Source organism: Taurulus bubalis, assembly GCF_910589615.1.
Source record: "Taurulus bubalis genome assembly, chromosome: 8".
In the NCBI taxonomy this organism is placed as follows: domain Eukaryota; kingdom Metazoa; phylum Chordata; class Actinopteri; order Perciformes; family Cottidae; genus Taurulus; species Taurulus bubalis.
Window position 1 is genome coordinate 10,315,165 of NC_136596.1, and position 17,931 is coordinate 10,333,095.

General features: G+C 38.6%; 1 protein-coding gene across 1 annotated transcript; it reads left to right on the forward strand.

The window, feature by feature from the left end:
* Nucleotides 1-673: 673 nt before the first annotated feature.
* Nucleotides 674-16,643, forward strand: LOC306740235 (sodium- and chloride-dependent GABA transporter ine; the record flags this gene model as incomplete). The annotated part of the gene is made up of 13 exons (XM_079222335.1): nucleotides 674-866; nucleotides 1,998-2,132; nucleotides 5,776-5,986; nucleotides 6,999-7,131; nucleotides 7,773-7,907; nucleotides 8,640-8,743; nucleotides 9,323-9,447; nucleotides 10,246-10,358; nucleotides 11,479-11,619; nucleotides 11,767-11,866; nucleotides 12,006-12,106; nucleotides 12,194-12,361; nucleotides 16,632-16,643. The coding sequence occupies 13 exons, from the start codon at nucleotides 674-676 to the stop codon at nucleotides 16,641-16,643; spliced, it is 1,671 nt and encodes a 556-aa protein (XP_079078461.1).
* Between the last annotated feature and the right edge of the window lie 1,288 nt (nucleotides 16,644-17,931).

Below are 17,931 nucleotides of genomic sequence, written 5' to 3' on the forward strand. Positions count from 1 at the left end.
GCCGGTCTCTATAGCTAATATCCCCGCTCATGGCAGCTGTGCAGAGTGATTGTTTATTTATTTCACTCATTTAAATATAGCATAAAACTGACCCGGCTCAGCTTCATACATCCACGGTTTTGTTTCTCGAATCCGCCTTTTCCCATTTTCAGAGTTAGGTTGTGTAACCGAGCTTTAAGCATTCCGGCTTTTATTTTGAAAAAGAGGTATGCCTTGAGGTCGCCAACGTGATGAGAGCAGCAAGGACAGATGAGTGCACTTATGTTACAAAAGACAGAGTTGATTGAGTAAGGAGGAAACGCGATGGGCTTTCCACGTGCATGGTGCCGGCCGTTGTGTTGTTAGATATCCTTGGTGCATACTTTAGGCTTTCGTTAAAAATAATGATAATACGTATGTGTGATCAGACGTCCAGAGAGGTTAATGTCGCTCTGAGTCTATGATCTAAGTAGACCATAGGAACTACATAATATTTTGTTCTTCTTTTTTTGTTACCCAGAGACAATTTCTTAGTTGAATCGATGCTTTTGGTTTGGTCCACATGTAACGGCATTGGTTATCTTTCGGGTGTCTGACACAGTGAAGCGCTTCACTGTTATTTGTGTTCACGAAAACCCGTCAATTCAGACTACCGCTATTCAACACGATGGAGGTCGTTGCTGGGAATTCAAAGATGCCGCTTGGTGAGAGAGACTATGCTCTGAAACCGTTAGATCCGAAAGTGATCGACAAGAGAACCGCGACCGCAGAGGCGCAAAGACCCACATGGAGTGGGCGGCTGGACTTCATCCTGGCGTCGGTGGGGTACGCGGTGGGACTGGGCAATGTCTGGAGGTTCCCCTACCTGTGCTACAGCAGCGGTGGAGGTAAGACTGCCCAAGAGGTCGAGGATGTGTGCTCTAAAAATCCTGATCTGTAAAATAACACGCAGAGGAATGAGAAAGACAAGCAAATGCTATACACATTTTGCGGAGGCTACTTATATGTGGTATATAATATAGTGTACACCACTCTTTTTAATTATGACCACAGTAATACACATATATTTCAATTTCCACATTTCCACTAATGTCACATTACAAAAGGTTTATGGCTGAGCTGTTTGTATTTGATTGCAATAGATTAAACTTGTGAACCTAATAAATACATGTAATATTAAATACAGGAAGTCATGATTATCAATCATGGTCTCAATAATAAGTCAAAGAACGGCATTAGATTGATGTCATACTATTCAGACTGCGCTTTTAAAAATGTTCCTGACACAGCCCTTACAGTTTGGAGAATAAAGAATAGTCACACGCAGGATGGGTTAGTTATCAACTACATGAATGCTGTTCATTGAACAAAAGTCCCAGTCTTAACCACGGAGGGTCATAACAACAGAAACTGCTTGTGGCTCCACAACATGCTTTTGGTTTGAATTACAAAGGGAAGCACATGGGTTAATCTCTCATAGCATATACAATTGTTTTGTTAATTTTACCACCCATCCATTCTGTAAACCACCTGCTTTTTCTCTTTTAAACAAAGGTGGTTATATTCCAGCACTTATTGTCGCTGCCTCCTTTAGCCAAGTCTATCATAGATGGATCATGTACAGACAGAGACATTTACACCTTCTGTTCACCTGCGCGTCTTTACACTGCAGGGAAAAAATGCAAACATTTGAAACGGATCCACTATTTATGATAATAAATCCACATTTTAAAACGAGGTAAACTATGTTCTCTTCAGCTGATGGAGGAACATGGCAAGTTGGAAGAGATGTGCTAACTTGATGTTTATTAAAAATCATTCTGCAGACACATTATAGATGAGATATACAGATGAAGCACAAGAACATCTTGTGCCTCATCTGTGTTGTAATCGAGAATGACTTGGCATAATTCAGCACAGCATAAAGTGCTTTACATAACTTAATATACCAGTGACATAGGACACATACTCTTGTTTTACCAGTAGTATCAGTCACCCATGTCCTTCTTCTTGTTCAGGTGCCTTCCTGGTCCCTTACCTCACCATGGTGTTCCTGTGTGGCTTTCCTCTGCTCTTCATGGAGTTTTCTATTGGGCAGTACACTCGTTTAGGGCCAGTGCATGCTCTCAACAAAATCTGTCCCTTGTTAAAAGGTGAGTGACTCTCCAGGCCAAAGGTTCATCTGTGACCAGGATGACCATCCAATGTTTTCTTTTTTTGCTTGTCTCTTTTTGCTATTGAAGTATGTTTACAAAGTCTGGCACATGACCAGCAGCACGTATCAGGCCCAATCGATCAGAAATGTATACTTGTTATCTACATTTTAGAGAGTGGTAACTTTAATTAATACATTTTAAATAGTACTTTCTTCATATTGTTTTTTAAAATGTTACTAAAATCCATTTACGTCCAACAAATTACATCCCCAAAAAGTGAATTATTAACCAACAGTCCAAGAAATTCATATAAACAAAGAGCTCCACGTTTTTTGAACTAGATTGTTCCTGGAGAAGACAAATCCAGATCATTTCATTAGAGGCTGACACATTACTGTGTATTTAATATTTGCAGCAAAAATGTAAATAAACCATGAGACAAAACATGGGCAAAATAGATGATTGATATACAGTAGCTGTCAATAACATACTTGCTTTTTAAGGTGTGAGTTAGAAATACAAATACTTGGGAAATAACATATATATTGCCAAATAGATCGGCAAACTGTGGTGGTGTACCGATAGGCAGTCATGATAGCTTGATTAAACATAATACATGTACAGCAATACACATGATGTGTACACATGAGTAGTGACTGTCAGTTGTACAAAAACCAAGTGCATTTGCTGGTCCCAAAACAAGGAACAGGAAACATCACATATGTCACGTTCTCAATCATCAAACAAACAGTAGTACATTATGCAAATTGTATCAATGTGCAGGTTTATAGACTTTTCTATAGGAGAGGAAAGCAGGCTAATCTTGCAGGTTCTTGTTTGCAAAGTAGCTGCAAGCACCCCTTTATACCCTCTCAGGAGTAATGACAGGCCCCTCTGAAGGCAGTGTATTGTTCAGGACTGAAGAAAGCTGTGTTTTGTGCAAACGTTGTTTGTAAGAGCAGTTCTCGAGAAAGCTGCAATCAGCAACACCACAGACCGAGAATTCAGCCCGTACTGAACGGCATGTTTTGAATGAGCACTACACTAGTACTATTGATTTACAGTACTCATAGTATGCCCATTTTTCAAGTAAAATGCTATTTCTATTCTAATAATATAGGACTTGTATGAACATGTTCACAATTCTCTGATCTTTTACACTTAATTGGGTTAAAGTGTGTGGTACTCCATGCTTATCTGTCTCTGTATATTTGGTTCAGATCTGGAATCAAATCCAGACAAAAAAGCAGTGTTTTCTGTCTTCTTTTTTAAATGAATGCCCTTTTCTCTCTGATGAATGGATTGTTTTCACATGTTGATGGAAGGGATCTTGTCAAGTGAACATTGCAATCACTGCTGTAATCATGTATTTATTTTTTTTGTCTTGAAAAAACATTCAACATTTTAATCATATATTCTCTGGAATTGAATTAACATTAAAATAACTGCATATTCTTGTTTGATTTACTTGAAAATAATTAAATTAAATAAGGGTGACTGAAGTCTACATTGTTCTTTAAACAAATTGAAGATGTGGATCAGTATTTTGGGTTGATTTATTTAAAAGATTACAGTGCCAATGAAAAAAAAAATCATCATACAGGCCAGGAGTTATTTGCAAAATTGTTAATCAAATTTGCGGACCCAGAGAGCACTGGCAGTCAACTGGCAGATCACACAAGAGCCCAGCCATCAACAATCAATACTTATGGGTGTGAATTGAAAATTTTCTCTGTCTTGTTCTAACTTAAATTTTTTCTCCATAGTTTTCTTATCTCCTTAAAGACAGAGATTATCTACCCGATCAAAACGTATGGGTCCTTCCCTTGATTTATCACTCATTTCTCCCTGGTTATTGCTCTGTGCTAAGCAAGGGCCAAAAGCAGGTAGTTTTTTTCTCTATGTTCTTTTGAATTATTTCCCTCTGCAACTCAGTACAGTTTGCTGTGATATACATGTTATCTGCGATTTAGATGCCGACAAATGTCAATCATAAATCCACAAATATGCTTGTGTCTAATTCACTGCAGTATGCGCAAACAAAGTATACAAATGTATGATTTTGATTGGCTAAATTTGCTGCCACTATCTTGTTGATTGTCTCATTTGTCCCTGTAAGAGCATCTAGTGGACACGAGAACACGACAAGTTAATAAACTGATGACGAAGAGTCAGACGAGGATAGCTCAAACTGATTCCCTCTATTTTGGTCAGCTCTGCCTTGTTTTCGACTCCAGCAGACTAATGTGTTTTGGCAGTTTGAAATGACTTCAGCTCATAGAGTGTGTCTGGTGTACCAGATAAGCAGTCAGCTAGATTTGTAGAGTGAACAAGGCAACCAGGCAATAACAATGGAAGGAGCGCCTAACGTCAACCATACAAAGTGGTTCTAGCTGATCCTGGAGCTCAGAAGGGGTTTCCTTTAGTTCGGTCACTATGATGACACAGTTGTTTTTCAGCCACCTCTCCTTCCATTTGATCAGATACTCCCCCTGGACCCAGTGCAGCATGGCATTCCAGTCTACAACCAGTAGAAATAATGTTTTCAGAAAGCAAAGTTTTTATGTATGTAGGGAAAACATTTCTCTATCATTCTCAAATGATAACGATGACAATGATAACATGAGGCAAAATATCAAGAGTGGGATAGTAATAGCCAAAATAAATAGTTTGACATCTTTGGAAATGTGCTCATTCGCTTTCTTGTTGGGAGATTGATGGGAAATCTATGCCTTTCTACCCCAGTGTGGTAAATATGTAGCTGGGGCTAGCAGCCACTTGTTTTTGCTTAGCGTCAGGACTGAAAACAGCTTGACTCAGAGTGTGACTCTGTATAAAACATAATGTGTATAAATGACCATTTGCTATTACAGGGATTTATGGCCTAATAATCTGGCACCAATTTGACTTTTACATTTCTTCTTTGTGTTAAGATGTAACTGAATATTACATGTAGATAAGTGAGCTTTTACGGTTCCGGTAGGCAGAACTGCTTCCAGTCTCTGTGCTAAGCTAAACTACCCTGCTGCTAGCTATAGCTACATATTTACCAAACATAAGAGACTTTCACAGCAGGTCGGCAAATAAGCATGTTTGCCAAAATGTCGAAGTATTGCTATAAGTACTGGTATCAAAATGTATTTTGACAGATAGAAGATTTTTAGCTGAGTCATTGCTCTGAATTGTCTGAGGTGGAGTCGAGGGAAAAAAACAGAAACATACCTATGGTACACACAGACACACACCCCAAACTGAAATCTGACCACAGCTAAGGTGTTAAACGCCTAAATAATTAACATCTGTTGTAGGGCTTTGATCTCACCTGTACCTATTTGGTGAAGAGCCTGTTGTATTCACAGGCCAAAATGACAAAGTGGAATTTCTAATCCATGGCTCCAAGAATGCCTTTTATTTTTGGCCGAGTTTGCTTGAGTTCATCTGGGCCTTGACTAACCAGAGATTAACCTTCAATCCTGGCTTCTCTCTGCTGTTTTATCTTTATGTGAGATGTAGCCTCGAGCCAGAACTTTGATTCTAGGCCCAAATAATTGAAACTGACAGAGATGTTATAACAGATGGCATGATTTCTGCAGAGTCGTCTCTCACGTTGTGTCGTCCCTCCCTGCGTGTCACTCTGCAGGTGTTGGTGTGGCCACAGTTGTTATCTCCTTTGTGTTCTCCACGTACTACAATGTGCTCATGAGCTGGGCACTTTACTATTTCTTCAACTCGTTCGGAGCGACCCTCCCCTGGACATCCTGCAACAACACCTGGAATGCTGTCGGAAACTGTTCCAGTGGTTTGTCTGGCAACAGCACCCACCTGCAGTCGGCCAGCCAACAGTTCTTTGAGTGAGAATAGTTCACTGCATTTTCATCTTTTTATTTACACTATTTATGTCAACACCCCAGCTGTTTTTATATTCACTGGAGGAAACAACCCTCATTAAAATAGTGTTGTGTTTCGCTTCAAGGCACTGTAAACTAGTTTACTATTTTCTCAACTTACTATGAAGCGATGTGGGTCCATTTTTTACATGAGAGGTTTATGTATTTGTTTTAGTTTGTACCATTCTCATTGTTCTGAAGTGTGTGTCCGACCAAACATCACCCACACAGTCCTGATGAAGCAAATTAGCACTTTTTCCATTTTCCCTTTTTCTTTATTGAATTTGAAACTTCAGATATTAACATGTTCAAATAAAGGAAAAGAAATCACAGCAGTGGCTAGTTTAGGGGCACCCACAATTGAGCAAAGTTCTGGTCCTATTTACAAAGCTAGAAAGGCTGCCAGTGCCTTTATCCACATTCAAATAGATATAGTTATCCTGCAGAGTGCAGAGTTCAAATTAACCCTTATGGGTATTTTCCCAGTACACAAAGTTTGGCTTGTAAATTAATTTCCTTTCCAATTATAAGGGTGTTTAACTAGCTTTTAAACCCCAGCTGAAAAAAGAAATGCTTAAGAGGAAGTCCTGATGCTGAAATCTGCCCTATATTCACCAAAGCTGGAAAGGGAGCCACAGAGAAATAATACATTACTAATATTAACTGGGCAGCCCACTAATATCATTTTAAATTGGGGAGTTGAAACACTACTCTTTCATATGGTTAAAAAAAAACAATAGCCTTAGTTAGTTCAATAAATCATGAATTTTATGAAAAAAAAAGTTTTGTAAATGTGATTGAAAAAGATATAAACAATTTTGTAACACTTATATTTATATAGATTGGTCAAATAAATACATATATATATATGTATATATACACACACACCTAATTATGTTTTAGTTTTCTTAAAGTTGAAGATACAATAATGGGGATCACTTGTTGTTTATATTTTAACACTAATCTTTTTTTCTAGTCACAGACTTCTGCAGAAAACCAATGGCATTGAAGAAGCTGGTGGAATTCGCTGGGAACTCTTTGGCTATCTAGTCTTGTCCTGGGTCATCGTGTATTTATGCATATTTAAAGGAGTCAAATCCACTGGCAAGGTCAGAAGATTTGCACAGTGGCAATTATACTTAATGTTTTACCGGTCCCATGATTTCTGTGAAAATGTCTATCTTCTGACATTTTGTCCCAGTTGATGTTAGTAATTCAGCAATGTCAGAGAGGTTTATAAGCCAATGTGATATTGTCTGTGCTGATTACAGAGTTATACAGTAGGTCATAAGTCTTTATTTTCCCCCCAAGTTTTTTTAGTGTTTGTACCATTTTTTTTTTTGTATGCGCCATTTTCTATGTTATGTGTTATTTATTTTGCAAATGGGATAGTTTTGTTTCATACTCATGAAGAGAATACATCTACTTTAGTGTAAAAATACACAAGACAAGCTTCACATGCAAAGCAAACCTGTTTGCTCAGACAATTCAGGGTCAGTACACAATACAATGAAACGGAGAAGAGCTTTGAAATTGTATATGCCCCCAACCTGCATGTGAGATACTGTGCAGTAATTCATCATCTGGAAAGGACTGACTTGATAAAATGACCTCTAGGTATTCCCTTGAATGCCAAACACAAATCTCCCTCACTGGTGTTACTGAAAAGTAGCTCAACTGTTACAACACCATGTACACAACAAACCCAAACATTGATCAGTTTCCTCTTCTCTCTTTCTGTGTCACACAGGTTGTGTATTTCACCGCTGTATTTCCATACTTCATCCTGTTTGCCCTGCTTATCAACAATGTGCAGCTTCCTGGAGCTAAGAATGGTATCCTCTACTTTGTGACACCTGTCTGGAGCAAACTGTTTGAAGTGAAGGTGAGACTCTGTTTATTATGTAAAACAGTAGGCTAACTTCTTATATTTTGGTTACACATTGGCATTAGATAGTTGACAACAACTTTTAGTTGTTAAATCAAGTTTATTATTTAATACAGTATCAAATTTATTTTTAACCTATCTGTATTTGTCAGAGAGCAGAAAATGTAATGCAAAAATCATTCATTATCTTAGACTGAAGCCTCTCCTTTCAGAGAATAGGTTGTTCTCTTGTGTTTGCTTCAGCTCCAAACTCGGCAAAAGCCAGAACTGGTGGAAGGGAAGCCAGGAAGGCGTCATTGCAGCAATAAACTAATCAGGACATCTTAGAAAGTAAAGAATATGGCTTTGATGATTTGAGGAACAGTTGCCAGAAAACACTTATAGGACAGAAAGCGTAACTAGATCCAGAGCAGGGGCTTCAGATGGCCCACAGCGGTCTGGACCGGCGACAGCTGGGTCTTTATTGACCCCTCGGAAGTACAAGTCAGCTCGATGCTTACTTAACGTAGGTTGAGTAGTGTAAAGGTAAAAATATCTTGCTAACATTAAATGTGAATTACTAAATGTGCAATCAAACCCATTTGAAGAATAAAACAGTCAAATACACTTGAACATTTTTTGTGGAACCCATCACTCATGGTTAAAGCTGATAATAGTTTTAAAAACTAGATTTTAATGAAACTACACAAAAGTTGACCATGTTTGTACTCTCTTTTATCGCCATCACAGGTCTGGGTTAATGCCACTGCCCAGGTGTTTAACTCCATCGGAATAGCATTTGGCTCCATGATTTCAATGGCTAGTTACAACAAGTTCAACAACAACATTCTCCGGTAAATATTTAAAACATTGTTTGGAAAAGCTGCACTGTGTCTTTGACTGAAAATCAACTGTGCTGGTTTCTTATTGGTTCTTATTGGGGCACTATCACAAACATCCAAAAATACGACTGATTCCCTTGACTAAAAATACAGTGAATATTGACCCTTGACCACAAGTTACTCCAAGACCATCCACTATAAACTTGACTGTGTGCGCTTAGCTGTCTGTGCTGCAGCAGAGAACAAAGAGGGCAAGCATTTGTGGTCTTTTCTTTCCACATTTCAATTAAATTAAATTGATTTTATTTTGTATAGCCCAAAATCACAAATTACTAATTTGCCTCAGCTTTACAATCTGGCCTCAGCTTCTCTGTGGGATGTAGAAAACATAAACCAGAAACCCTTAACTACCCTACATTATGCATCATTATTTCGGACAAACTCAGAGCTTGTTGATCCAGTATAAAGCTTCAAACTCTTGTCTTGATGATCTAATGGCTGCTTCATATCTAGTACCTTTTTGTTTTCACTGCGTTTCTAGGATACTGTAAATGCACTAACAGTGTTTATTCCGTCCTCCTTCCTTCCCAGGGACGCTTTAATTGTATCATTTACCAACACATTCACTAGTATCCTGGCTGGCTTCGTGATCTTCTCAGCTATTGGCTACATGGCTCATATACATAACCTTCCAGTGGAAAACATAGCGACAGATGGTAAGCATCAAGCCCAGAAAAATCATTGCACCACAATCTCATAGCTTTCTTTTATTTTTTACTTTATGTGATGTATAAAATTATGTCATGTTACGGAAATAGAGTTCCCAAACTCTGTTTTTTTTTCAGCCTGTTTTCTGTGGCTGTGGAGAAGCGTTATAAGTAAAACTAAATATATATCCTGATAATGTCGTTAACCCTACAAATTGGATGTGAAGGGTTTATAAGATGCTATTAATTAGCACTATGGCTATTGTAGAGTTGCTGAGATAAGGTTTTAGGTTATCGGAATGAAAAAAAACAAGAAAAAAAACTTTGGCTTCAATAACCAAATGCTTGTATACCATCAGAGCAGGAGCTCTTTCAGTAAAGCGATGCATTATTAAAAACAGAGACAACTTGTGTTCCGCCCTGGTTCAGATAAGGATCCTGTGAGGTGACACTGTATATCTGTGGCAAATCTAATTGCTCTGTGGGATAACAACTGTCTCAGCTGACTGTCCCGAAAACATGTTTTAGGAATAGTTTGACACTTTGGGATATTTGTTTGAATATGTAACTGAAGCCAGCAACCGGTTAGCTTAGCTTAGCAGGAAAACTGGGGGTAACAGCTAGCCTGGCTCGGTCCAAAGGTAACAAAGACCGCTTTCCAGCACATCTACAGTTTGCAAATAAACACATTATATCTACTTTGAAAAAATGGAAGTTTACTTCTTGGCAGATAACAGCAGAATGTGTGTATATGTGCACATTTGCATCTTTCAGTACTAACAACACCTTGACTGTATCATGTTTCAGGTCCTGGTTTGGTGTTTGTTGTGTACCCTGAAGTCCTCTCCACCATGCCAGTCTTTCAGCTGTGGGCCCCTCTGTTCTTCTTCATGCTGCTGTGTCTGGGCCTGGACAGCCAGGTAAACATCTTTAACACTCATATTAACAGTGACTTGGCTTTAGTTTGTCTGGAGGAAAGGAAAAACGGATGTTGTTAGCACTTAACTAATGTAGTCAAAGCAATTACAGAAGATTTTTACTTTCTTTTCACAACCGTGCACATTCAGACTGACCATTTCTCTGAACTGTTTTACATAAATGAGTCCACCTCTTGGCTATGGACAAGATTACTCATTTACAATTTCGGAGGTTTGTCATTAAAAAAAATTGTGGCGCTAACCCTAACTCTAACTAACGTAAATGTTCAAATCAGCATTAGAATGACTGGTTAGTTGTATTTCCACTGGTACATTAAACTATTCTATTCCTTTTCCAGATCTGACAAGCTGATGACTTATGTAGCTGATAAGTTTATGTTGTATTTCAAACCGTCAGGCTAGATATTGGTCCAAGGATAGTTAAGTATAATAGATAGTATAATCTTGTGAGTTTAGGTTATTGATATCTCATTAATTTTGCCCTGGCTGCTAAAAGATGAACACGCCATCCAACCAGATCAAATAACAAGAGTCTACAGCCATGCTGCCAATGCCTCTGTGAGTCTGCACATATGCAAAGCTGTGCTATGAGCTAATATGCTAACACAACACGCTGACATGCTCACAACGACTATGCTTCAGTGCTGATGTGTAGCAGGTATAATGTTCACCATCTTAGTTTAGCATGTTAGCATGCTCACATTTGCTAAGCATAACTAAATTAAATCACATTTTTGCAGGTATTTGGGGATAAGTAATTGAGAAATTAAAATGTTGTGTTGATGATGGTCAAAATGAGCTGTCCATCTGAACATTTATATTCAAAACAACTCCTATCATGATACTGCTAAATACACTTTCCATTTCCATCTTTTCCTGTTGGCTGCTTACATTTGTCATGAACAACCAACATTTGTTTTAACTCCTTCCACATTCAACTCTGTCGTCATTGTTACCCAGCTCTTTGCAGAGCCTCACAATTGCAGCCAAAACAAAGATGGCAGCAGAATGTCTCAAAGGCATGACAAATCAATTGGAAACCACCGTTTTTACACAGGGATTACTATTTTAAAAAGCAGCATGTGTTTTCTGTGTGCCGCAGTTTGCCACAGTTGAAGTGGCTATAACGTTCATAAAAGATGAGTTTGGCCCCCAAGTTCTGCATTTCCTAAAGAGGGAGGAGCTGCTGACCCTGGTTATGTGCATCATTGGCTTCATCCTGGGGATTCCTCATGTCACCAAGGTACAGTATTTTACAGCAAAACACTTTTACTTCTCAGAGTAACATATCTCAGGATATTTGGTAGTCTACATGGGGTACCAGTCGTACCAGTAGTGACAGTTAAGTAATTTTGTTCTGTCTCTCTCTTCTCTTCTCTTTCCTGCACAGGGAGGCATCTATGTGTTTCAGTTGATGGACCACTACACCGCTGTGGTCTCCCTTGTGTTCCTGGCTTTCTTTGAAGTTGTCGCTGTGTGCTGGATCTTTGGTAAGATCCACATAATGTTCAAACCAAGAAGTCATGTTTCAGACTTTGCTATGGCTGGTTAATTATTCAAACTGCATTCTAAACATCTTTCATATCCACAATCTCAAGCGTTGAGTCAGCTCTTGTCTTTTTCTATCAGGAGTCTCAAACATCTGCTTAATGATCAAGAGGATGCTAGGAAAAAATCCAAACATCTACTTTCGGATGTGCTGGCTTCTGATCTGTCCACTATTGGTGCTGGTGAGCTTTAAAGAACATTGTACGTACAATAATATTAATCATAATGGTTATTTAATTAAGTTTTAAGACTATCCTTTTCCTACATAGTGTATACTGATCTCCAGCATCGTCCAATACACTCCTGCTCACTATGGAAGGTACACATACCCAGGATGGGCTGAAGGGGTGGGCTGGGGCGTCTCACTGGTCTCCATAGTGTGGATCCCACTGGGAGCTATTCATGAGATCTCCAGGCACAAAGGCTCACTTCTACAGGTGAGTACAAGAGTCATTATTCAGAAAAATGAAGCATGTCGACAGCTCTTTGATGATTCTCGACCATTAAACGAGTCTGAATGTTTGAAACCATAGCGGCTCACAGTGTATATACAGCTGAGGCTGATGTGAAAACATATATTTGGTCACATACCAAAATATTGAACAAAATACAATTTTGTCCAGGTGATGATGCTCCAGGAAAAGTCAGGGTATCGTCTAAGACATTTAAAAAAAAATGTCAACCTCATGGTGGCAAATAGAATAAAACAGCGAAGTCACTTGGCCTCATCCTCTGGGATTCATTATTGTCTGTCCAAAATCTAATGGCAATCCATCCAGTAGTTGATATTTTACTCTATTCTAGTCTCTTCGTGCCTGAGCTGTCCAGATATGCTTGAATATTTTTTTATAAAAGTGTTGTTTCTAAAATGTTTCCTTCTCTAACCCTCAGCGACTTAAAACATCTGTGATTTCCACAATCGACCTGGATGCTGAAGATCATTTGCCGGAAAAACTAAACTTGGAAAACCCGTTATCGGAAACCTTATTTACTTTAGTGGCATGACAATGCCAATTCTATGCGTCTCTGCATAGCAAACCCTGTTAAAGGGTTTTTAAGGTAATGTTTAATGAAGGAATAACACATATTTACACTGAGATACACAATGTTTAAAACTATAGTTGTATCCTGTTTGTTCTTTACTGTATCTTATCTATTATTTTAACAGGTTTCAGTTGACTTCAATCGCATAAAAACACATGTTATACCTTGTACAAAGTAATATAATGAAAATCAGAGATTTTATCCTCCAAATAGAAGGTTAATTTAATTCAAATCCATATAATTTGAACACCCCTGTAGGTGTTCATTCTAACCAAAGATTGAATATAAAAGGCGTATAATTTAAACCAATCTAATCTGTAGACCAAATCCTTGCAGACCCCCTTTCTTTATGAAATAAGTCACAACGGTGCTGGAAAGTCTCCAAATACAGCAGGGAAATATAGCCTTTGGCCTTAATGTCCACCACCAGAGCTATCTTTGTGGCCTTTAAACCCATACACTTGTACCTTTGTTGTTTATTGTAGCATTCAGGCAATCCTCTTCTATTTGTAAAGTGAGTATTTAAACAACTCCCACTGGTGAGATCAGGATCATTCTACAACAAATCAGATATGAAATACCTTTTGGTATGAAAACATTTGTTTGGTGTTCAGAGTTTAAGCGACACAAGTTATATCATAAGAACAACATGATAAATTGCCTAAGCAACTGTTTACACGCCATCCCCCATTCGAGGGCAGCTGCCAGTACAAACTTAGAAATGTTCGACTTTGTGATTGACGTGGACTGCCTGAACGTATCATTAGTTTTGAACTCTGAGGGGCGATACTGTCTCAGTGTGGAGGAGCAGGTTCAGGTGGTCTGCACATGTGGGCCTTCAGCCTCTGAACTGAAACTCAGCTTGTGTTTCAGCCTTCACAGAAGAGGCATGCAGACAATGACAGTCGAGTGTTTTAACTTCCCAGTGCCTGAACAGCCTTCAAGTGAACACACATAAGCAGAGGTGTTCAAATACAAACTGAAGGCAGAAAGAGACAAATATAACCCTTTCTCATAGTTACAGACAAACATGTTTTGCATGCATTATAATTGTGGATTTCTTTTAAATACATTGTGTTAGATTGTTCAATGCAATTTGCTGCAAAGCTTGAGAAAGACTCAGTCGTGAGTGATGTGATCCAGGCAGGTTCATGTTATACAGCACATATAGGAATGAATCGGTCCTGGGATCTTGTCTTTCGCTATAGGGCAGCTTTTGCCATTATTTTGAACTACCTTGGAGCAGGCAACTCGCAATATTTTTGGAGATTATAAATCGTGCCTTTGATCTGCTTATACAGCTGAATTGGGCTAATGAGGGTAGCTAATCTTGAAGAGGGCAACATGTATCTAGTAATCTGGTAAACCCTCCAGTGTTCCATATTGTATTGACCCAAAACCTGTTTCATCTCTTGCTTTACACTTTTTGACAGAAAAGGAAGCCAAATGATTGACTTTAGTGGAAAGATAATTTATTTTAACTCAAGCTTTAACTTTGAGATTGTTGACCAGTGTCAGGTATTGTTTAGTTTTTTTAAATGATTGACTTTCTGTCTCAACATCAGTCATACTGACATTGTAGCGGATCCCAATACTGCCTGACACTGGAAGAAAAGGGTTCAGTCAGTGTTGGACTCCAAGTTGAAGTGTAAGCTTTGGGTTAATATATTATGTAGACAAACTACCTTTGTTGGAGAAGGCCAGAGATGTGTGTACTGTAAATGATAAAGTCGCACTATGATATAGATTGTAAAATGTTGTGCCATACTTTGGGTTATTGGTCTTTTCTGTTTTACAGGTAGCTTATCAAACAAACCCTCATTCAGGAGTGCCCTTTATCCAAAGTACTGTAAAAATGCTCAAAACACCTGGATATGATTTAAAATTATGCACGATTTTTTTAAATGACTTTCCTCGACGATGATGGATGCATTTTACACTGTATCATAATTTAAAAGGTGAAAATGCTGCCACTCCACTTTTGTATTTATTTTTCTTATTTGTTTCTTATTATTTCTTTATATGTGCAAGAAACTAACCTGTAGGTTAAAAAAGTAAGTGATCTGATGCTTAAAAGGTCAGGTTTTTTTTAAGAGAAGCCTTACAGCACTAAATGTTACCTGCCACAAGTGCCTTTCATGAAATAATTTTGTTTTTAAAAGGTCTGTCACATTTGAAAACCAAATCTTTTTTGATCCATCATCCATGAAACAAACTGTTTACCCATCATAAACATACGATTTTTGGTGATGTTACGTTACAGTTTTTAGTGACAGCAGTGAAAGAGTTCTCTCATTCACACACTGTAACAGACAGTGAATGTGCTCATCCCAAAATATATTAATGCAATATATATATATTCAAAATTTAAATTCAAGACTCCAACATATGCTTTTTAATGTTTTATGTTCGTGAAACAAAATCCTTTTTTACAGAATCTTTGTCTTTCCTGTCAGCAAACAATACTTTTTCTTATTGTTTTTATCATGATTCTACCTATTTGTGGTGTCTAAACATCTGGTGGCAGTGGATAACTGCAAATATTAGCGTCATCTGGACGACTACCCCAGAGAGTCACTGGGTGGCAGCATTGCAGCAGAGAATGCAACACCAACACCAACACCGCTGTATTTGTTGTACTCTTGTGCCACATACTATATCAGATTTTTTTAAGATAATGTTTTACGGTCCTTTACTTGTTTTTAAAGCCGTTCCCAAACCATTAAAAGGTTTGGAAGCAGACTTGGCAGACTCACATTGCCTTGATGAGATTTCAGATTTTCTACTGCTGGGTTTTTAATACACAAAACCATACACACAACAAAATAAGCAGCACAAATTTGATCACAAATATTTCAGCATGGGGAAATTAAAGCAACACTGTAGTATGTTGAAAGCAAAAAACAATTTACAGATCTGCTCTATTGCTTTAGTCCTTTCTATTTTTTTTTTTTTTACTCTTGACGATTTGTATTTCTAATTTAATTTAAACATTGAATACAACTTTTCAGAAGGTCTGCGGCCTTGTCAGCATAATGATGTCCCCATGCATGTTATGGTAAAACAACACTTATGACTACTATATGATATGCTGTTGTAATTTTTTTAATAATGCATTGAATGTTCATATATGCTATAATGGAATAGTGAGACATTTGTATGCACTAAGGGAGTATAAATGGAATTGGGTTGATGCTTTAATTTACTGTAAACTGCCTACCAGCACCGTTAGTACATATACTTTTAAGAATTGATTACTGTACTGGGAACTGAATCACATCTACTGTCTCAGTGGGGTAAATCCTGCAGAGCTGCAGAGACAATACGAGTGTGAGAGACAACTGATTGCAGAGCTCTAAGAGCTTTGGAAGTTAATTAGACCCCTTGTCGTGGAGTGGTGCTGCAGCAGCGCCCTGAGCAGAACTGTACGTTAGTCAATACCCCCTTCCTGCTTCCCTCACGACAGACTGGATCATGGGCACTAAATTAGCACTGGGAGTGCTGGTTGATCAATAGCCATAGACAGGGCAGCTCGAAGGGCAGTAAATGAATGATTATACATGGCAGACGGGAAGTGTTTGTGAGCCCAAATGAGCGATGAAGAGGGAGATGGGTCACTGTTGAACTCCTTTTGTGGGGTGTGAAGATGTGTATCTGTGCCAGGCAAAGAGTTAAACCAGCAGCTATGTGTCATGTTGGAGCTGTTTCAGATCTCGTCTGACCTTTCTCAAGTAGAAGCTATTTGTTCTGTGGTCCAGAAAATCCACTGATCATCGCTGCTCCACATACATAAAGCATCATAAATGTATAATTAAAACTGTGCTTGAAAGGACACAAACTTGCACGCTGACTGTGAAGAAACGTGAATCGATTCGCAAAGATTTGGCTCCCTTGTGACAATTTACGGTTTCTTTTACTCCCCCTCCCCTGCTGTTCCTCTGTTCCTCCACACTCTTGTTTTTGATGTTTACTTGCAGTGCTGTGAAGGGAAGAGCATCCCATCTGTTTCAATTTGAGGGTGTGTGTGTGTGTGTGTGTGTGTGTGTGTGTGTGTGTGTGTGTGTGTGTGTGTGTGTGTGTGTGTGTGTGTGTGTGTGTGTGTGTGTGCGAAGATGATAAAGTAAAGGAAGGCGAGATCGAGGTGGATTTCCTTCTGCTACTGGTCACATACTCCAAAGAGGGAGTTTCCCCTCTTGATTAACCACTCCTCTCATACATTATGACTCTATCATGAGGATACGACTGCAGCCCTTGGCTCTTCGTCTGAGGATTCAACAGCAGCTTCTTTATGCTTTCTTCAAGCTTATTGAGATCATAAATATGCTTGTGAGGAGAGTTAGAATAAGAAAGATGTAATGAAAATATCATAGCTGACGATTCTAGCTCATGCGATTCAACAGCTTTAACATGTCATGGATCATTGATGTATTGAACAAGTATTGAGCCCAGAATTGAAAAAGGTATTGAAGGTGCTAAATAACAGAGATAATGGCAGTTACGTAAAAACAGCACAGCACAGATAAATAGTTTCACACACTGAAACATGCAACAAGGTTCCCATAATGCATAAAAAAAGCCCTTAGCTACCAAGCTCCCCTCCTGTGGAACCAGCTTACAGTTCTGTACGCATTACATATATTGCTTCTTTCCATCCTGGGAGAGGGATCCTCCTCTGTCATTTTTTCTCCCCGTCAAAGAGGGTTTTTTAGGGTGTTTTTCCTGTATCGATGTGAGGGTCCTGGACAGAGGATGTCAGACTCACACGTGTACAGATTGCAAAGCCTTCTTAGGCAAATTTGTGATTTTGGGCTGTACAAAACATTTAATTGAATTGAAATAATGCACTATTGCAGTATTTTTAGTGGCTTTTGAAAAGCACTATCTCAATAAACTTTTACAGGTGCTAAATGCAAAACTGAGAGCATTTTGATTGCCTGTCAACAACGCTCCACGTGGAAACTGC